This window comes from Mya arenaria, chromosome 14 (assembly GCF_026914265.1).
Source record: "Mya arenaria isolate MELC-2E11 chromosome 14, ASM2691426v1".
In the NCBI taxonomy this organism is placed as follows: domain Eukaryota; kingdom Metazoa; phylum Mollusca; class Bivalvia; order Myida; family Myidae; genus Mya; species Mya arenaria.
The window spans coordinates 9254531-9277244 of NC_069135.1; the positions used below are offsets into that span (position 1 = coordinate 9254531).

At 38.8% G+C, this 22714-nt stretch overlaps 2 protein-coding genes across 2 annotated transcripts; one reads left to right on the forward strand and one right to left on the reverse strand.

Annotated features, from left to right (window-relative positions):
• Positions 1-1654: 1654 nt before the first annotated feature.
• Positions 1655-9616, reverse strand: LOC128216994 (uncharacterized). The gene is made up of 13 exons (XM_052923774.1): positions 9474-9616; positions 8944-9084; positions 7993-8146; positions 7662-7771; positions 6698-6804; positions 5817-5913; positions 5596-5697; positions 4366-4509; positions 3764-4093; positions 3632-3653; positions 3480-3519; positions 2909-2999; positions 1655-1943 (listed from the first exon to the last, which is right to left on the reverse strand). Exons 2-13 carry the CDS (start codon positions 9037-9039, stop codon positions 1848-1850), a joined length of 1389 nt encoding a protein of 462 aa, XP_052779734.1. The 5' UTR covers positions 9040-9084; positions 9474-9616; the 3' UTR covers positions 1655-1847.
• Positions 9617-9755: 139 nt separating this feature from the next.
• LOC128216993 (serine/threonine-protein kinase Nek1-like) lies at positions 9756-22093 on the forward strand. Its single transcript, XM_052923773.1, has 11 exons — positions 9756-10020; positions 10689-10958; positions 11197-11297; positions 13322-13418; positions 13681-13788; positions 14043-14192; positions 14387-14872; positions 15087-15120; positions 15282-15333; positions 15599-15689; positions 20746-22093. The coding sequence occupies exons 1-11, from the start codon at positions 9925-9927 to the stop codon at positions 20848-20850; spliced, it is 1590 nt and encodes a 529-aa protein (XP_052779733.1). The 5' UTR covers positions 9756-9924; the 3' UTR covers positions 20851-22093.
• The last annotated feature ends 621 nt before the right edge of the window (positions 22094-22714 follow it).

Genomic DNA, 22714 nt, shown 5'->3' on the forward strand with positions numbered 1-22714 from the left:
AAAACAATTACTAATTAATTAAACTGAGTTAAGAGTGCATTTCACTTCTCGAAAACTGGATTTCACCTCGATTTCCGATCTATTTTCGAAAAATTGCTCTAACTTATTCATTTTTTGACCAATTTCAATAAAATTTGAAATATAAACCCTTTATGAGGCACTTTCTAATAAATATACAAAAACAGAAAATTATTTATTAAAATTAATGAGTTATGAGTGGATTTCACTTATCGGAATCTGGATTTCACCTCGATTTCCGATCTATTTTTGGCAAAAAAAAACAAAAAATTGCTCTAACTTCTTTATTTTTTGACCAATTTCAATAAAATTTGACATATAAACCCTTCATGAGACACTTTCTAATATGTATACGAAAAAAATAAATCATTAATTTAAATAACTGAGTTCTGAGTGGATTTCACGTTTTGAGTGGATTTCACGTGAAATCCACTGGATTCCTGTATCACCCCGCACTGAATTCGGCCTTCTTTTGAAGGGAACCGTGCATCTGGATTGCCGATGTTGGTATTGTATTGTTCACACCAGCCAATCCCGGGTAAAATTGGGGACGAACTGTTGATAAAATCCCCGCCAAATGCCCCCGCACCCCGGGATACCTACATGTAGGTAAGGCCCTCGTTATTTTAGGCGCGAAAACAAAACCACCGCATTCACTAGGCACTTCGGGGCCACCTAGAAGGTAAAAACACGACTCATTTTCCCCTCTATTCCCGGTATACTGGTGCATTATAACTTGTTATTGCTTAATGACTTCGAAAATTTACTATGGAAAGAAAATAGTATTACATAGGAGGTAAAATGATGCGCAATATAAAAGTGTGATTAAAAATATTATTCTTTGAAAAATCTTATTCATGGAAGTTTTCTGTAATATAAATGATTGGATATTACATGTTGTGTTAGTATTACTAGTACCATGTATTCTCAGTGTATCGATCGCGGGTTCGAATCACGGTTGATAGCACATCAGCATGCCCATTTAACTGAGTACCCAGACATTTTAATAAAAATACACGAGGACTGTGAGTAGAATCCCAGATGAGGAATACAAGAAATCATGACGCTAAGTTTTGTTTTCCTGGAATAACGATTAAATTATCACTTTTTTCAGCATCATTTTTGTCTTAAATGTCCTTGATGCTGGTATAGAAAACATTTTTCGTATGTTTTATACTGAGGTGAGAGTTCATGATGTATTTTAAATAATAATATATGTATTAAACAACTATACCGGTAAAAGACTAATAGTGATATATAGATAAGAAATAAATACTAAAATATATGAACTTACTTTTCAAGCTTATTCAGTCTCTCGAAGGCGAAAACATAAAATGTCCGTTTATGTTCGCAAATAAACTCTCAAACTCTATATTCGTTATAGTAGGTCGAAATGACAACTGGGATCTCAGAGTGCAACACAAGTTTCCTACATGTCACATAATGTACACACTATACCGGGTAATACTTGTGTATGTTAAGTTATGACTGTTTTCTGTTGTTGTTTTTGTTTTATCAGGTAAGCTTTTTACATTTATTGTTTGTTAAGAAGATTTGAGGCTATTTTATTCAAATACGACAGTTGAAAAAAAACACACCAAAACATACAAACATTATTCATGTTCTGGCATATTACTATGTTTTTTTTATTTTATTTATTTTCAAATCTACAAATATAATATGTAGTGATAAAGCAGAACATGCAATATTGTAAAAACTTCTCTTTACTGTAACAATGGTGTTATCACAGGGTGCTGTCTCTGTAGTCGTGTACCGATATCACTTTACAATGTTCACTGTACAACATTCCGGTGGAAATGTCGGCTTTCCTATCTCTGGAGATTGAAGGTGAAATTCTTGTAGTGGAGAAGCTGAAGCCCACATAACCCGAACTTCTCCGGGCCCAGCACCCGCAGCAAAGTCTCCTTGAAAAAAGGAAGAAGAAATGTAAAACACTTTCCCCTCAAGTGAACATGATTTACGAGAATGTCACAGAAATAAACGCCTCGTCTAGACAATGTTGTGATCAATAATGAGGATAGTCTATAGTTCGAAGTAAACCTAGATTCGGGACAATAGTATACGTTTACCCATATGTTAGTTTAAGACTGTTAGCGTATGGTTGTCTCTACCCCCGCCCCCCTTCCCCGATATCCTGTCTTGACATACCTCGATCTCCTCCCCCTCCCCGCCCCCTGTCTTGACATACCTAAATCTTCTTCCCTTCCCCGTCCTCCTGTCTTGACATACCTCAATCTCCTCCACTTCCCCGCCCCCTGTCTTGACATATCTCAAGCTCCTCCCCTTCCCCGCCCCCTATCTTGACATTCCTCAATCTCCTCCCCTTCCCGACCCGTTGTCTTGACATACCTCAATCTCCTCCCCTTCCCCGACCCGCTGTATTGACATACCTCAATCTCCTCCCCTTCCCCGACCCCCTGTCTTGACATACCTCAATCTCCTCCCCTTCCCCGTCCCCTGTCTTGACATACCTCAAGCTCCTCCCCTTCCCCGACCCCCTGTCTTGACATACCTCAATCTCCCCCTTCCCCGTCCCCCTGTCTTGACATACTTCAAGCTCCTCTCCTTCCCCGACCCCCTGTCTTGACATTCCTCAATCTCCCCCATTCCCCCTGTCTTGACATACCTCAAGCTCCTCCCCTTCCCCGTCCCCCTGTCTTGACATACCTCAATCTTCCCCATTTCCCGTCCCCCTGTCTTGACATACCTCAATCTCCTCCCCTTCCCCGTCCCCCTGTCCTGACATACCTCAATCTCCTTCCCTTCCCCGCCCCCTGTCCTGACATACCTCAATCCCCTCCCCTTCCCCGCCCCCTGTCCTAACATACCTCAATCTCCTCCCCTTCCCCGACCCCCTGTCTTGACATACCTCAATCTCCTCCTCGTCGTGACTCATGTTCAGCGCCTCACACGCTCGCCGGAACAGGCCATCGTCGTTGTCCAGACATTGGATACAGTACCTAACACATTTGTGAAATTGACATTAGCAACAGTGACCCTTGCTACAGAGTTTTATGTTGTTAAGTGTTATGGTTGCGACAAGAAACGGTTAATTATTATGATTTTTAATGAAACAAATTTATATAGTGAGTATAAACACTTTCGGACGAGGTTCATATTGAATCCTTGTAGACGATAAACCGTGACAGGCGGATTCCTGAGGATTTACTTGTAAATATCGGAGAAAAAAAGTAGTAAAATGAACCATTTCGGACAAGAAATTGTTAAATATATCTTGGGGGATCCCTCTTCCAACATTTTAAGCCATTAAATTTTCGCCTCTGATATATATAACGACCTCAAACACATACTAAAAATACATTTTCCCGAAAAAAAAAAAGTAATCAATATGTTACAGTGTTTAGAAAATCGAAAGTTAAAATTAAGGAAACTCGTACATGGTAGAGCTGATATATCTCAAGTAATTGATATCGACTTACATTTTTAACATGTCCACCTGCCTTTCCAATTTGTCACGACCTTGCAATAAAAATAATACAAAAATAAATCAAGAATATTAAAACTTTATTGGAGAGTATTTAAAGGGGAAATATTGCTATTTAATGCGAGAAAAATAATAAACAAGATATACCTTTGATTGTTGCTGTCTTTCCCTAAAAATAAGAAAAACACACTTGATTACTTTAAAAGAAACTGTATGTAAAGCTACAAAATAATGATAAAATAATCGACACTGGTTTGGATCGAAAATGCGCTATTTTACCATATGCAGCAGCGTCCTGTGCACAACCGTCATAACAGGATTGCCTGCGAAATCATCCTCGCCCTCCGACTTCCCGCCGCCCACCTCGCCATCATCATGAGCTTTGGTAATGCGGGCGGTGATAGTCCCTAAAGGCAGTACAGGGACGCCGCCGCGCGGTTGGGGCCGGAATGGGGCGCCAGTGGAGCCGGCGACAGCGTCCCGCGTACTGGTGGCGGTGCCGCCGGAAGTGCTGAGCTGGGTTGCGGTGTCCACGAACGTCCATAGCTCCTCGTCCATCTCATCCTCCTCTTCAAGGTCGTCAAGGACGTTTGTTTTCGGCCGGTCTGTCTACAGTTTATGCAAGTATTACTATAAATAATTTTCATAGAAACAGAGTAAAATTATATGTCCCATAAAAAATAATAAACAGCTTCATCTGTTATGTAGATTTTAAAACGTAATGATATAGCCTAAAAAAATAAGACGGTTTATAACAGTGATGATCTTAACATGTTTATGTGTTGTTGTTTTTTTGTATTATTTTTGATAGTGATGACGAATAATTGCTGATACCATATTTTATTATCAACGACTTCTAAACGATTTTGATGTTAACTTACAATGGGTGGTGGTTTACGGGCCTTCTTAAAGACTTTGTTTTCGAGAATTTCCGCCGCGGACGGTCGCTTGTCAGGATCTTTGTGCATCATGGACGCCATGAGATCCGTTACGCCCGAACTATATGTCGTCGGCATTGACGGCAACTGGCAAATACATATTGAAATCTAAAAAAGCAGCACTCTTATTTAAACAAATAAAACTGCAGTGAAAAAAGGGTGTTAAGGGATGTTTAGTATCCATAGAAAATTGGAAACATTATGGTATACACGTTTATGTCGAGGTGTCTTGCTGATTGTAGCATTTGCTAAATGCTGACTTTGCTTTGAGTTTACTACTCACCGCCGCCTTAGGTCTAGAAAACAAATTATTGAAAAAAAAAATGACCAATGCACGAGTAAGTACAAATCTACTCACTGTTGGTAGATGCGGTTCATGCAAACATTGGCATGATCTTTACGACGTTCACGATCAATGTACAAGCCGGTCCACATACATACTGACGGACTAATCAATCCATGTACAAGTCGACAAACATACCAGCTGATGGACCTAGCAATCTATTTACAAAGCGGCCCTCATTCCACCTGGTGGACTTAGAAATTCATGTACAAGTCGGCAAACATACCTGCCGATGGACTAAGCAATCCATGTACAAGTCGGCAAACATACCATAACAATATATTTACAAGTCGGCCCTCATACCAGCTGATGGATTAAGAACTTCATGTAAAATTCAGCAAATATACCTGCCGATGGACTAAGCAACCCATGTACAATTCGGCAAACATACCTACCGATGGACTTAGCAATCCATGTACAAGTCGGCCCACTTACCTGCCGATGGACTAAGCAACCAATGTACAATTCGGCAAACATACCTGCCGATGGACTAAGCAATCCATGTACAGGTCGGCCCACATACCTGCTGATGGACTTTGCAATCCATACAAAAGTCGGCCCACATACCTGCTGATTGGTTTAGTAATCCATGAACAAGTCGGCCCACATACCTGCCGCTTGTTTTAACAACCAATGTACAAGTCGGCCCACGTACACGCACATGGAGTGAGAAGTCGATGTACAAGTCGGCTAACATATCTGCTGATGGATGTAGCAATGTATATACAACTCGGCCCACATACCTACTCATATACTAAGAAATCGATGTTCAAGTCGGCCCACATACCTGCTCACATACTAAAAATTCATGTAAAAGTCGACTCGCTTACCTGTTGATGAACAATCTTAAAAAGGACCATCTGTGGCTGTATGTTTTCCTTGTCCATATGGGCCATCTCGTACATCATGATCGACAGCGAGTAAATGTCCGTCTGCAATGCATACAAGGTAATGCAGAACAAATAGAAGTTGGGAGTCTTCCTGGAAATATTAAAACCATAATTGCTATTTCTATGACAAAGATTATTTTAAATGATTTTCTGATACGAACCTTGTCCGAGTATGGGATGCCAGCAAACACCTCCGGGCTCATGTAGAGGGGTGTGCCACACTGGGTTGTTGCCCAATCAGTCGAGTCCTCAAGTACCCTAAAAATAGCATATTGATATTGGACCATTGACCAGAAATAGCAACATAAGTATGTTGGTTTAATCTGGAAGTTCATTTACCATGGAGTAAATCATTCCCCCATCGACGATTTTTGTGTGTTTGCTGTCGGGGCGATATAAGGCATTTGACAAAATTTTGCCCATCGCACTTTTGCGTTTACAATGTAGGTCAGAGAGTTGTTATTTTTGTATCTTGAGATAATTCGATCAACAGTGAAGCAATGCTATTTTCGTGTTACCTGGCGATACCGAAGTCTGAACCGAGGCTATTTTCGTGTTACCTGGCGTTACCGAAGTCTGAGGCGAGGCTATTTTCGTGTTACCTGGCGATACTGAAGTCTGAAGCGAGGCTATGTTCGTGTTACCTAGGCTATGTTCGTGTTATCTGGCGATACCGAAGTCTGAAGCGAGGCTATTTTCGTGTTATCTGGCGATACAGAAGTCTGAAGCGAGGCTATGTTCGTGTTATCTGGCGATACCGAAGTCTGAAGCGAGGCTATGTTCTTGTTACCTGGCGATACCGAAGTCTAAAGCGAGGCTATGTTCGTGTTACCTGGCGATACAGAAGTCTGAAGCGAGGCTATTTTCGTGTTATCTGGCGATACAGAAGTCTGAAGCGAGGCTATGTTCGTGTTACCTGGCGTTACCGAAGTCTGAAGCGAGGCTATGTTCTTGTTACCTGGCGATACCGAAGTCTAAAGCGAGGCTTTGTTCGTGTTACCTGGCGATACCGAAGTCTAAAGCGAGGCTATGTTCGTGTTACCTGGCGATACCGAAGTCGCCGAGTTTTGTGTCCCATTTCTCGTCCATGAAGATGTTGGCCAACTTCAGGTCCCGGTGAATGATCTTTTGGGGAAGTCCATGCAGGTACTGGAAACAGGGAAAACACATCAGCCTTTACACCAATGCAATTGAAAAAACGCGTTTTCCGAGTTTACACGAAATAATGCAAAGCAATGTCAGATATTTCTACTCTTACTGACGTTACGCAGGATTTTTCGACATGTCGTTAGCGTTACAGATGTGGAAAGCTTAACTACTGGGGGATATACATGTATGTAAAATATGGCGAATTTAAATAAACATCACTTTATATTTGACCATGGAAATTTTTCAGCGAACTCAAGCATGATGAATTTAAAGTGACATGAACTCATTGATGGTATGTTACTCTGACTATTAACCAGACCTACACTTGGGTGACTTAAATACAATGTAGTTGTTCAATTTAGTTTGACGTCCTTATTACTCTTCCTTAAATGAACGCGTTTTCTTTCAATTGCATTCATATTTCGATGAAGGCAATATCTTCGGAATACATCACGACGTTTATGATTGGTCAATTGTCGTTTTAATGCCTTTAAATATTTGTGACTTTAATGAAACAAATGACGTCGTTGGCGATGCCGTTGTTCATAAAGCTGGATTAATCATGACTACGTTCAATTACCTTGAAATCGTTATTTTTTCAGCCGGTTGTAGTCGGATTTTCATAAAAAAAACACACACAGAAAACTCCAAATAACGAGTGTTTAATTTAAACAATGACTGTTTTATAATTGCGGTTCATATGAGAACATTTGGTCAGTGCATGGATAATCATGAAGTCATTCAGACCTCACTCACTGTTCACAGACCAAATACTTTCATACTACGATAAACTGCAATACTAAAACACTCAGTCCCTGGATGTACGTCGTTTCATACACCCATTCACGACCCCTTACCTTGAGTGCGGAAGTGATCTGACGGATCCACTCGACAAGGCGTCTCTCGTCCATCACGGTCCCCGCGTGCTCCCGAATGTAGTCCGCCAAATCGCCGTTAGGGCAGAACTCTGATATAGATGATGATAAGGGGTTTTTACACGATAAGAGCACCATACACAAGTTTGTTATATTTGAGATGAATAAAAAAAGATCTTGCTCATACAAAATCACAAACGCAGTTTTGAAGATATATTTACCAATAACAGCAATGTCGTTTAGCAATTTCATTTCCGGTTTGACATGAAAAACATGAGAGGCTTAAATCAAACATTTTTCTGGCCGGCATCACCTGTGAGGATCATCAGTTTTCCTCCCTCTGTGTCGGCCTGCACGTACTGGAGGATGTGGTCGTGCTGGAGGCGGGCCAGCAGCTCCACTTCCTGTACGGTCTGCATGATCTCCTTCGGATGCCGCCCTACCAGCTGAATTACCTTCAGCGCCAACTGAAGTACGTCACCACAGGGAGTTAAGTGCTTTGATAATATTTTACGGCAGCTATTTCAGCTATATTACGATAAATATTTGGCAAATAAGTAGTTTCAATAATTTAACGATGTTTAAATTCGTAATTTAAAATTTCTTTAAAAAGTCTGCGGGTATTTACAGCAACTTCACAACAATTTCAAGTTGGCTGTTTTCATTTCCTTAATTTGGCAACTTTTTAACTGATTTAATTTAATTTTACACAAATTAACAGCAAAACAAAAATATTAAACGCAGATATATTCAATTTACGACTGAAAGTGTTGTTGAAGCAGCCCCTTACATTGCAGTGCTTTATTTATGTTGTCCATTCAAATTCGATTCAGATAGTAATTATGTAAATGATATACAATTAAAAGGTGTACGAGTGAGGCTAGTTAACAAAAATGTCAAGTCATTAGAGTTCATATAAATGGATACCTATAACACTAGCGGATTTATGTCAATATCATAGCAAAAGAAAGAGGGGTGAAAACTCAAAATGCAGCATTTTGGACTAGAAATTGTTTGGGTAGTTCACCATCCCTCCCGCGCAAGCGTTTTTAACCATTTCAATTCTGGTTTTGAGGGAGGGGCGAACGTCAAAATGTAGTACCCCTAAGCTACGCCCCTCCTACATCAATTTATGGATCCGCCCCTGATTACGGTACTTGTTAAGAACTTGTTGTTTTGCATTGCCTAACTAAATCGTTTGTCAATGTGTCCATACAGTATACACGTTAAATTAAGTAAGTCTTCTTTCGAAATGACCGCATACCTTATTTTTAGCCCCATTTTCCACAAGGAAGACTTTTCCAAAAGCCCCTTGCCCGATAAGCCCTTTTATTTCATACTTGTCTCCAGCGTCCGCCATCTAGGGATGTGTACGTTCACCCGTCCGTCTACTCCAGGGCTAGTCCTTGTGGTAGTTAAAGGTTAATGAATAACGATAAACACCTCAGCTAGAATGTCAGTTATTTATGTTCCGGAATGATATACTTCCTGGTAGTTTGATTTCTGCGTATCCGATATTATCCAAGCATTGCATGTACCCAATAACCGATTTAAAAAGTCGATCATGTAATCGTTCATGCTCTTTCATCAATAAAGTGAAACAGAAAACCGAACACCTTAATTATAACTGAAGTTAATACGGCCAGCTAGTTTAGTGACGAGAAATACTAAATACAGTCATGTATTATTCTGTAGGAATATGACACTTTATTCTATTTTTTAATATTAATTTCAACTTGAAACATGCTCAAGGCACACTATACAAAATAAAACAAATCGAAGTATGTTACTTACGATGAACGAACTCGACCGCAGGTCGTCACGATGTACTAGATATAACATTGTTATAAGGCATTTTAAGCATCGTGACAATTGTTAGGATTTATTTATTTTGAAATTTCAATATGCACTTAAACCTTTAAAGGTTTATGCAAAACCAAATATCAACAAACATCTGAATATATGTCAATATTAATGAGCGTGTCAAAGTCAACGTATACTCGCTATTTACTTCGTCTATACTTCGCTCTTAAGATAAAAAATTATAATAACTGCTCCCATAGTAAGACAGGTTATGATGGAGTAAACAAGGAAGAAAGGTTTATAAGGGATCGATCATAAATCAATTTGTATTGTGTATTAAAAACAGTGAAACAATGAATAGTTAGTAATGCCAAATTTTAAGTATCCGACAATTTACACGGAATGTGATATTTTTTTAGTTTGATAACATAAATTAACGAAAATGGCGACATCAGATGAATTCGTTATAGATAGGACCTTGGGGGAAGGGGCCTTTGGAAAGGTGTTTCTGGTGACAGGATCGGACGACAAGAAAAAGGTAGAAACATGCATGTTTTGCTTCCTATTTGTTGGTTTCAAAAGATAACCGAATAGTATTATTTGAAGATTTCTTTTCGATTTTCGAATCGAAAGTAGGAATTCATAAAGTGCTATATTTACTCGTAGGTCACACTCTACTAAATTACGTGAATAAAAGAATAAATTCAATTGTGTTTGAATTTACACTCACACATTACCTTTTTGCTCAATTTTATATTATATCTCCCACCCCCACCCCCGCAAAGAATCCGCACTATGCGGTTATTCAGTGTCGGCGCGGTATGGATCCCAATACTTTATTGAAGATGTACTATGTCACTCATAAAACACCATGAATTAATACCGCACACCACCCTCATCAATGTCCGTTTAAATAGTGGGGAAAAGAACTTTTGTAGAAAAAATAGATTACCCTCTCCTGTGCTGTCTTCATTTTCTCATAAATCTAAAATAACCCCGAAAAGATTGGACACGCAATGAGTCATACGGTAGGTGCGTAATATTTCTGGCACGTCATTTGTAACTGCTGCGTTATTAGTATGGCGACAATAATGGAGCCCTCCGCCCTATGGTGCCGTTGTTTAGTGATTTCTATTTAACATTACGGTGGTGTCGGTAGTGAAATTTGTCTCCTTATGTGTAACCTTTCTTTCTCCCGGTCCACAGTATGCTATGAAGGTGATCAACCTGAAGACGGCCCCGGACGAGGAGCGGGAGCTGGCGGTCCGGGAGGCCCAGCTTCTCAAGGACCTCGCCCACGACAACGTCCTCAAGTACATAGACTCGTTCGAATCGGACGGCGCCCTCTGCATCGTGACTGAGTTCTGTGGTAACGGGGATCTGTCTGAGTTCCTTGACCGTCGGAACAAGACGCGCTCCCGCCTGGAGGAGGACCAACTCACTGAGTGGTTCCGGCAGATCGCTAGCGCACTCGAGGTTTGTGGCTTAGCTTGTAATACTGGTGCAGGCGGGCTAGTTGATATGTGTTTGTTTCAAATATACTTGAGTTTACCTTGTTCGTATCCGATAGGTATGTCATTGGCAAATTCAAGTTTGCTGTAAGTATGCAGCGCTCAGTCAGCTGATAATCCGGAGATTATATAGCGTTTTCAAAAAAACAACCCGATGTAAATTTATTCCAGATGTTCTAACTTCCGAAATGTATATGTTTCAGTATCTCCACGGCCGGAAGATCGTCCACCGTGACGTCAAAACGCCAAACGTCTTTCTTACGGAAAACTGGAACACGAAACTAGGGGACATGGGTCTTGCAAAGTAAGTCGGATTTTTTATATATATATATATGTTATAGCTTATTATGGAATTATTTTTATTTTGTTTAATTTATTTCTAACAACATTTTAACGCGTAAACTCATATACTGGGTGAGTACCTAAATCGGAACAGTACCTTAATATGGAACACCCGTTAAAAAGCGTTTTTCCGATTGATCTGTTTATTTACGATTTTAATCAATATCGACGCTTGCTTTAAATACTCGTTCCAAATAACACAATACTCCGGTAAATATTTAAAATGCTGCTATCATTCAATGTTGTTGATTTTCAAATGTCAATACATGGCACGCGGGGGAATGACTTCATGTTTGCCAAAATTACAGCATACTTTTTTTACTTAAATCGTCAAATTTACTGACAAAAATGGCAAAAAGACAAGCTGGAAATAAAATAAATTATTAGTTTACTTAAACAAAACATAGCAATGATTTTAAAAGGAAACACAAAAATATATAACGAATTAAAACTGTTTCATATTTAGGTAATCCAGGGACAAAAATGGCAGTCCTTGACTGTGCGGTTAATAAAATACTTTTCATGCAGATTGGAAGTATCTTGAAAAACACCATTTATATCAACCAATTAGTCTTGAATCCTAGTATGCTGATGGAAATTTTTGTAGCTGTGGTGCAAATCTAACTAAAAATATTTCAAAAAAAGTGCCCAAAGTGTTCCGATTTAGGTACTCAGCCAGTACATGTATACTTTAAATTAAGTGGTGTATATTCAGTCATACATCCAGGTCATGTATGTACCGTATTCAATCTGTGGTAGAGCCTTCTTTTCACGGCCTTTCGTGGTGCACACTATCACTTATGTCTTTCCAATACGCGGTCATGAGGCAGCCGCAAGCTTAAGACTCGGGTAAGTGCCATCCACAAGTTTAAGACTCGGACATGAGACAGCTGCAAATTTAAGACACGAGCATGAGACATCCGCAAGTTAAAGATGCGGGCATGAGGCAACCGCAAGCTTAGACGCGGGCATGAGATAGACCAAAGTTCAAGACGCAGGCATGAGATAGCCACAAGCTTAAGACGCGGGCATGAGATAGACTAAAGTTCAAGACGCAGGCATGAGATAGCCGCAAGCTTTAGACGCGGGCATAGGACAGCCGCAAGTTTAAGACGCAGGCATGAGATAGCCGCACACTTAAGCTTGCGCAGGCATGAGACAGCCGCAAGCTTAAGATGCGCGCATAGATAGACCAAAGTTTAAGACGCGGGCACGAGACAGCCGCAAGTTTAAGATGCGGGCATAGGACAGCCGCAAGTTTAAGATGCGGGCATAGGACAGCCGCACGTTTAAGATGCGCGCATGGGACAGCCTCAAATTAAAAACGCGGGCATGAGCCAGCTGCAAGTTAAAAACGTGGGCATGAGCCAGCTGCATGTTAAAAACGTGGGCATGAGCCAGCTGCAAGTTAAAAACGTGGGCATGAGCCAGCCGCAAGTTTAAGATGCGGGCATAGGACAGACGCAAGTTTAAGATGCGCGCATAGATAGACCAAAGTTTAAGACTCGGGCACGAGACAGCCGCAAGTTTAAGATGCGGGCATAGGACAGCCGCAAGTTTAAGATGCGCGCATAGATAGACCAAAGTTTAAGATGCGGGCATGAGACAGCCGCAAGTTTAAGATGCGGGCATAGGACAGCCGCAAGTTTAAGATGCGGGCATAGGACAGCCGCAAGTTTAAGATGCGGGCATGAGACAGCCGCAAGTTTAAGATGCGCATAGATAGACCAAAGTTTAAGACGCGGGCATAGGACAGCCGCAAGTTTAAGATGCGGGCATAGGACAGCCGCAAGTTTAAGATGCGCGCTTGAGACAGCCTCAAATTAAAAACGCGGGCATGAGCCAGCTGCAAGTTAAAAACGTGGGCATGAGCCAGCTGCAAGTTAAAAACGTGGGCATGAGCCAGCCGCAAATTGAAGACGTGGGCATGAGCAAGTCACTAGTTTATTTAAGATTCCATATTAACTGTATATTCGTTTTTCCCAGGGTTTTAGAGAAACCAAGCCAAAAGGCGGTGACGTTCTGTGGAAGTCCCTATTACATGAGCCCCGAGATATTTTCATGTAAACCATACGACTCAAAGGTAAATTTACATTGTCATCGTCGATACGCTGTATTCTTAAATAAATTCACACGCTGTAGAATTAAATATTCTTGTACTAAGCATATCTTATTATTCATGGGTAAAAGAATATTCAAACTTAGCCATTCAGAGTTAATTTTCGTTGCCATTTTGCATTTATTATTCATAAATATTTGCAATCTTAATTTCATAAGTTGTATCGGTATAATGCATATCAAAGCATTAAATCCTTCCCTTATAAGACTTCCCTGTATTTCCCTAGAGCGACGTGTGGGCATTAGGCGTGATCGTGTACGAGATGGCAACGTTAGAACGCCCGTTTGACGCAACTTTGATGCACCAGCTTGTCTTCAAAATAGTGCACGGTGACGTAAGAACGCTCGATATATAATTCAGTGCTCATCCGCGCATACAAGGAGAAAAGAAACAATATATAGTACAGTATATGCTTGCAAACGTCATACAAGAAACCAGACTGAAACATTTGAAGATGGCAGATTTACACAACTGCAGTTGACATATGAAATCATTACTCTGAAATAAATATTTTAAAGTAGGTAACATATAAAGTAGCGATATAGTGCCAAAAATGTCCTGATACCATATACAAACCCTGTTTTTCAGCTGCCAGAAATGCCGAAGGGTTATTCGGATGAATTACCGGTAGTGTTGAAGATGATCTTGCAGCGTGACCCCGAGAAGCGACCAACGGCATCCGAGGTCCTCCAGCACGGCTTTTTCAAGGGATCAAAACCGCCGCCACTTCCTCCAAGGGTATATATTGCCTATTAAACTTGCTAGCTTATAGATTCATGTCCGAGAATATAACTTAACAGCACACTAACGGACAATGGTTGTTTCCTTTAAGCATCAAAGTAAGCAGAGGTATTGTAGGCAAAGTGGTTTTGCAAGTTTGCGCAATCAACGAACGAGTGCATGTACATTGATTATAATTGTATTGATTTCAGCCAGTACCTGGTGCCGGCGCGTCCGGCTTCGTGCAGTCTCGGTATCGGATCAACCGACCGATGCCAGGCCAGGCACACAAGGAAAACCACAAGGCTGGCCCCTTTGACATGGACAAAATCATGAACAAGTTCACCAGCATCCGAATGGAGGATGCGGGGACGGCGGCCGGTGCAGCAGCGGGTGGAGCGCTGGGAGGAGATACGCCGGTGAAAGGCCTAGGGTACCGTTCTATTCTAAATAAGCAAGGTGACGGCGGTGGCAGACAGAGTAAAAGCAAGTTTAGGAAAGACGTCACTATAAAACCCTCCCCGCGGCGATCGACTGGTGTTGAAGAGTCACAAATGAGCGACACAGTCACCTCCATGTCCGACGTAAAGATTGAGGGCGATTGGGAACGGACATTGACAGAAGTGCAAAACGAGACGGCCAGCGCCGCCATCAATGTCATGCAAATGATCGTCCGAACAATGACCGGACTCTACCCGGTAACTCGCCAATAGCTACCAGTTTAATTTTAATAATACAAAATAATGTAATGTACACTGGTTGTCTTATTTCTATTTCGTAAAAAATCAAATAATTATTTTCCTGTTATCAATGTCTTGGATGATATGCCCATGGTGTATATACATAAAACTGCTTAATAACGTTGTTTTTTTACATAAGTTAAATAATTACCAGCATGTTTTTTATTGACAGAATGAGAAAGACGAGCGTGATAAAAGTATAGGAAGTAAGTACAATGATCGTTCTTTTTGATGGTTCTTCCCAAATTCCTTTGATTACATATCGAATGCTTTCTCTCTTCATTTACTATTAAACCAACACCTTTTCTGGCCCCCCTTTTGTGTATGTACCTTTAAATGTCTTTAATCGACCATGGGTTATTTGCAGACAGTGATGACCCTCAGGCCGTGATGCTGAGGCAGATTGAACACCTCCAATAGTGAGTACGCTTAGATCTGTAACAATTTGTTGTGCCAATAGTGCCGTGTCAACTTAAATAACTGTATTACATTGCCTGTGATAAGTTTATAGCTTTCGGTCAATCATTTTAAAGTTAAGATATATAACAGATATTAAACATGCCTTCACTTTGTTACATGTTTCAATTTCATTGCGATAAACTTAAAACTAATTTGATTATGATTATGATATGATATCATAATTATTTACGGTTAATGTGACCCCTATCTCTTTCTGACTTCCAGCTACTGTACAAGGGTGCTGGGTGATGACGTGGCGCTGTTCGGGACAGTCTATGACCTCATCTCGCGGGAAAAGGACGAACACAAGCTTGAGGTAATGACCACGCATGCGCAGCAAGTCTCGGATACACATGGGTTGGATTCGGTATACAAAGGCTAGGTGCAATAAAATATAGACCAAATCAGAATGTAGCACAAAATGGATGTTGTTACACTATGTCAGAATGATTTGGGATCTTTTCTCCAACTGATAATGGCAAACATTCCTTATAAAGGATGATCTCGGAAAGAAAAACACATAGACTAGGCTCATACATCACGTCTGTTGGGTTTACACAGACTATACTCACAGAATACTCCTGTTGGACTCTGGTATACACAGACTTCGCTCACAGAATACTTCTGTTGGACTCCGGTATACACAGGCTACACTCACAGAATACTTCTGTTGGGCTCTGGTATACACAGGCTACATTCACAGAATACTTCTGTTGGGCTCTGGTATACACAGGCTACACTCACAGAATACTTCTGTTGGACTCTGGTATACACAGGCTACACTCACAGAATACTTCTGTTGGACTCTGGTATACACAGGCTACACTCACAGAATACTTATGTTGGACTCTGCTATACACAGGCTACACTCACAGAATACTTCTGTTGGACTCTGGTATACACAGGCTACACTCACAGATTACTTCTGTTGGGCTCTGGTATACACAGGCTACACTCACAGAATACTTCTGTTGGGCTCTGGTATACACAGGCTACACTCACAGAATACTTCTGTTGGGCTCTGGTATACACAGGCTACACTCACAGAATACTTCTGTTGGACTCTGGTATACACAGGCTACACTCACAGAATACTTCTGTTGGACTCTGGTATACACAGGCTACACTCACAGAATACTTCTGTTGGACTCTGGTATACACAGGTTACACTCACAGAATACTTCTGTTGGACTCTGGTATACACAGGCTACACTCACAGAATACTTATGTTGGGCTCTGGTATACACAGGCTACACTCACAGAATACTTCTGTTGGACTCTGGTATACACAGGCTACACTCACAGAATACTTCTGTTGGACTCTGGTATTCACAGGCTAGACTCACACGGCACTTCTGTTGGACTGTGGTATACTCATGCTAGGCTTAAAACAGACTGAACCATAGTGCACCTTTTGTTCGACTCGGATAAACACAGGCCGGGCACATTTAAACACAGCCCGAATCATAGTGCACCTCCTGTTGGGTTTGGATATATATATGCTAGTCTATGTGCGTCCGTGAATACAAAAGCATCAACTCTGAGTCTTGATTCAGACTCAGAAAAGCATTTTTATTAAGTTACAGAAAACAAATCTTTAGTCAATTCCTTTCACCAATGTACATGCTTAAAATACTTACATTTCCAATATGAATAACATTCAACAAAATCCACCATTATTGCCCTTCCTGGAGGAAATTTACAATGAAATAAAGATGTGCAATTCTGAGTCTTGATTCTGAACTCAAACATGAGACTGGTACTTCCCCAGGTACAATATCACTTTCATCAAGTAGATGTTCAACAGTGGATGCCTCCCAATTCACCAGGTGATACTGTTTGAGTTACCATGTCCGTAGTTTGATATTTAATTATATTCCATCATTCTAATTTTCAAATCAAATACTATTGCATGTTTTATTCCTGTATATTTGCAGAACCAATTGAGCTACAATAGAAACGCATCATATAAAAATTACATTCAGTTATTTCAACTAGCATTTAAACGTACAAAATGGGTTAACAATATTGAAATGATTAAGAACATATGGTAAAGAGTTCTTCCACAACAAGTCCATTGTGAAGATAGATAAAAAAAAATTGACACAGTTACCTATATTTGGACTAGGTGTGCACGTGAATTTGTCCCAATTATTATAATGCACATTGTGATAATTTCATATGTATATCCAATACTGGGGCCGTTTGGTTTGCTTGTGTTATTTATATGCTACAGAAATTAAGCATACAGTAATTTCACTGTCCCTTCCCTAACTCATCACTGTCTAATCCAATCCAGTATATTTAATGGATTTTTATGAAACTTTACATAATTGTAGAGCATTTAGGTAAGGCTCAAGGTCAATGTGGTATGCACAGCGATATTTCATGTCACAGCCAATATTGTAGAACACCATGGGAAGGTGTGTCCCACATAGTTTGTGCTTTCATCGTAAGGTCAAGGTTTCTCAATATGGGTTTTATAGCAATACTTATGTATGTTTTATTATTCATGGTTATTCAATTTGTAGAGCAATATGAGAGGGCATAGTGTTAACATATGTGAATGCGTCTATAACAAAGGTCGACCTTGGACATCAATGTTGCATAGGAATTATTACATGTTTCAATACTTTGTGTCACAGGCTTAACTTTGTTACCTTCTATTTGATTTCAATCAAACTTCACAGAACTGTAAAGCATTATTGTAAAAGTGTCACGCATATAATGTGTGCTCTGTCACACATGGAGGTAATCGATGCACATTTATAACTTTCTGTCTCAGCCACAACATTTTTACTATTTAGGAATTTCAGTCAATCTGTCACCGGGCGGGGTTCTCGTCCCCAAACTATGGCTTATTAACACTTAACTCCAAATACATTCTCCATATTTTATTCATATATAATACACTCGCTAAGTTGTGAGAGGTCTCTTAACCTTCTCTATCTACTCCCTAACAAGAACTGGCTAAAACTTACAATACAACATACAATTTCTCGTTAGGCCACGCCCATATAATTATAAACCAACCATACAAAAAAACTTATCAAACTTCATTCATACCAGCCCCTAATGAAACCTACTATTGTCTTTACCTTCAGACCAGAACTCATAAGAATCTAATTCACACCTTCATGTTATATGCTTTGATCTAAGTAATGACAACTGCTTACCAAGTTTCATTCAATTAATTATGGAAGATACAGTATGCCCAGTAATTAAGAACAAGACTAGCAGATGTCTGTAACTAATATTTCAAAGACTATGAATTAGTACTAGACCATAACAAAATATAGTAATTAGTAACTATGATTTCCTCATGTGGACTTGTAGAGAAATCCTCATTCAATCAATTTGAGAAAAATATAAATAATCAATTTTGATATTTAAAATAATGAACTGTTTTATAACTCTGTGCATACATGCCATATCTCCCGGCGGGGGGAAAAATCCCCCGGAATTTCGATCCATCCCCCGGTCTCCCGGCGGGAGATAAAAATCCCCCGGAATTTAAAAAAAAAAAAAAAAAAAAATTTTTTTTAGAAATTTTACATCAGGCAATAATGACAAAGTGAAACCACAGTATGTGAGTGGAACTGAATGTACAAATCCACAAGGGAGAAATGCCAAAAGGAAACTTTTACAACAAGTGATCAATTAATTTGTAGTAATTATCAAAGGCAAAGAAATATTACTATTTTGGAAGGAAGAAATTGATAATATTTATTCTATTCTCTTATTGTCTGAAAGTCATCAAAGCTGATAGAATTAAGCACAATTTTTTTAAAAGACTCGGGAGGAAGGTAAATTTAATTTAATTGTCTTGAAAACATATTTTTCCAATGACATATTTTGTTCTGCAAATGCATTACAGTATGACATGACAGTGTATCATAAGAATATGATAAAAACATAATGACATAAAAAATTTCTGTATAATGAAAAAGTTAAGAGGTTTTCAAAGCAAACTATAGGTGAATACATTTTTTTGTACTTGCGTCTAAAAATACTTTAAAATTTCGCCAACTTAAACTTGCTAAAAAAATCCCCCTGAATACAACCAAAATCTCCCTGAATTTTCAGACTTTTGAACACATCCCCCTGAATGGTCTCCAGAAAATATGGCATGTATGCTCTGTGACAAATCTTCAAATGTACAGAACCATTTTTAGCTCGACTATTCGAAGAATAAGGAGAGCTATCCTACTCACCCTGGCGTCGGCGGTGGCGTTGGCGTCACACCTTGGTTAAGGTTTTGCATGTAAGCACCTTTAAGTCATTATCTCAGTAAATACATCAGTTATTGCATTTAAACTTTGGATATGTATTCCCAACTATCTTACATACTACATTAATGAAGTTAGATAACAATTATTTGAATATAATGCAAATAATAGGCCTTTATTATTCGACTTAGAAATTCTGGTTAAGGTTTTGCGTGTAAGCACACATAGGTTAATATCTCAGCAACTAGTTGAGGTATTGCATTGATACTTAAATACAATGGTACTCAACCATCCAACCTACTAAATTAACAAAGTAAGATAACTCTCGTTTGCATTTAATGCAAATAATTGCCCTTTATTATTCGACTTAGATTTTCTGGTTAAGGTTTTGGTGTAAGCACACATAGGTTAATATCTCAGCAACTACTTGAGGTATTGCATTGGTACTTGATACAATGGTACTCAACCATCCAACCTACTAAATTAACCAAGTACATGTAAGATAACTCCAGTTTGCATTAAATTAAAATATGTCATGTATTGCATTGAAAATTTACACACAGGCTCCCATCTATTTAACCTTCTTATTTAATCAAGTAAGATAACTCTTTCATAATATATAATTTTTGCCCCTTTATTATGTGACTTAGAAATTCTGGTTAAGGTCTTGCATGTTAGCACACATAGGATAATATCTCAGCAACTATTTGATGTATTGCATTGAGACTTTATACAATGGCATTCAGCCACCCAACTTAATTGAATAACCAAGTTAGATAACTGTATTTTGCAAATAATGGCCCTTTATTATTAGACTTAGAAATTCTTGTTAATATTTTGCATGGAACCACATTTATGTTTATATCTCAGAACACCATGTATTGCATTGAAATCTAATCTAACAGTGATCCATGCATGTTTCGCCAAAACATTTCAATCCTTACATTGAAAAGCGGCGGAATAGTCGAGCGCGCTGTCTCTGTGACAGCTCTTGTTAAATGTATTGCTCAAAAACAAATATGATCTCATCCCAGAAGTAAATGACAAACAGTTATCTTTCAGAGAAAACCCGATTGGGGCATTGTTTCTGTGCCAATGCTTTGTTTCTAAAAAACAACAACAGATATTGTGTATTTGTTTCAGGAACAACTGATCAGTGTTCTGGGGCCTGAAAAGTTCGGGCTGTGTGGGGTACATCTTATGTTTCTGAAAAACTTCGAGTACAATCTACAGAAACTCCACGAGTAGCACCTCCCCGTGGTTGGATAGTAATTAAACTGGGACGCTGTCGATAAGTATGGAATTTGAGGAGAAAATTAACATAAGCAGAAGGATGACAGACGTCGACGTGTCAACCAATATTGCATAATAAACATTCTAAATATCATTAACATCTCTTGAAAATGCCTTGTTTTATACCTCGAGCTAACATTCTAAAGATTGGAAATCAAGAAATGATTTTTAAACTTATATTATCTATGTAGCAATTAGAATGACTCTGTGTCTTCATATAACAACAATAGATAATGTTCGAATACTCCTTTTTTTTCTCGAAATTGAATGTAATATAACTCTTTGACAGTTATACATGTAATGATGTAATCATAAGTACAGCTGGTGAATATTATTCATGAAAGATGCTACTCATGATTTTATTTCAGACATTTCGAAAAAATACTTGACAGCATCGATATCATAAGTTTTAGAAACTAAATATTCCTTAGCAGAGCACCCGTTGTGAATACAGATTTAAAAAAATCAATATTTTAAAAATAATATAAAAATTATGTTTAATCTTGTTCATTATTAAAAAATCATTATTGACATTATTTAAGAGAAAAATACAAAGAGGATAATTTTGTTTCAGTGTAAGATTGTGATGTATTTCACCAAGTGAGCACCAAAAGCTATATCTCACGAGTGTTCTTGCCACGAGTGAAATATTTAATTTTGGTGTTCACGAGGTGTCATGTTGTTCACGAGGTGTCATGTGTAGAATCTTTCATAAATATTATATGATTTTTATTCAAATTTTAACGTAACCTCATTTCGGAAATGAAGTGATTGAGTATGTGTCCCAGCCTTATGTGCGCTAAAGTTTGATTTGGAATTGAGAGAGGGCTTTAATATCAAAACATTGAAAAATTTCAAAATTTGAAACAGTGAAATAACATTTTTATTTCACTGATAATTCTCTATTAACAACCGGAAAGAATATAAAAATTAAAAAGAACCTCCTGGAAAGAAACAAATGGTATTTCAATTGTTTGGCAGTTATTTACGCCTGCGTGATACTGTAAAAGAAGTATTTAGAATCAAAGAATTGTTGTTTACTTAATGTATGCGAGTTAGCTTATAGCATTGTTTTATTGAGTACAGAAATTTAATTGCTTGCATACATTTAAATAGTTTTTTTTTTAATTTGGTGTATTACAATTATATTATGTTTGTATGATTAAATTGTTAATGAAATAAAAAGTGTTGAGTCCTATATTCTTTATCTTATTTAAATGTCTGCAAAACTGTTGGAGCTACAATAAATACAATTCCTTATCATTAAACCCACCAGATCTTCCATGCTAGATGTAGGGCTTACTTAAGCTATGATAAAACACACTTTCCACAAAATCTTCTGTGATAGCAGTAGGACTTCCTTTAGCTGTGATAAAACACACTTTCCACAAAATCTTCTGTGATAGCAGTAGGACTTCCTTTAGCTGTGATAAAACACACTTTCCACAAAATCTTCCATGATAGCAGGACTTCCTTTAGCTGTGATAATACACACTTTCCACAAAATCTTCCATGATAGCAGTAGGACTTCCTTTAGCTGTGATAATACACACTTTCCACAAAATCTTCCATGATAGCAGTAGGACTTCATTTAGCTGTGATAATACACACTTTCCACAAAATCTTCCGTGATAGCAGTAGGACTTCCTTTAGCTGTGATAAAACACACTTTCCACAAAATCTTCCATGATAGCAGTAGGACTTCCTTTAGCTGTGATAATACACACTTACTACAAAATATTCCATGATAGCAGTAGGACTTCCTTTAGCTGTGATAATACACGCTTTCCACAAAATCTTCCATGATAGCAGTAGGACT

Coding starts and splice junctions, on each gene's coding strand:
- LOC128216993 (XM_052923773.1), top strand. CDS start 9,925: ATGGCGACATCAGATGAATTCGTTATAGATAGGACCTTGGGGGAAGGG. Junction 10,959..11,196: donor AGATCGCTAGCGCACTCGAG/GTTTGTGGCTTA, acceptor TATATGTTTCAG/TATCTCCACGGCCGGAAGAT. Junction 15,334..15,598: donor CAGATTGAACACCTCCAATA/GTGAGTACGCTT, acceptor TCTGACTTCCAG/CTACTGTACAAGGGTGCTGG.
- LOC128216994 (XM_052923774.1), bottom strand. CDS start 9,039: ATGGCGGACGCTGGAGACAAGTATGAAATAAAAGGGCTTATCGGGCAA. Junction 7,772..7,992: donor AAAACTGATGATCCTCACAG/GTGATGCCGGCC, acceptor CATCTATATCAG/AGTTCTGCCCTAACGGCGAT. Junction 5,698..5,816: donor GCATCCCATACTCGGACAAG/GTTCGTATCAGA, acceptor TATGCATTGCAG/ACGGACATTTACTCGCTGTC.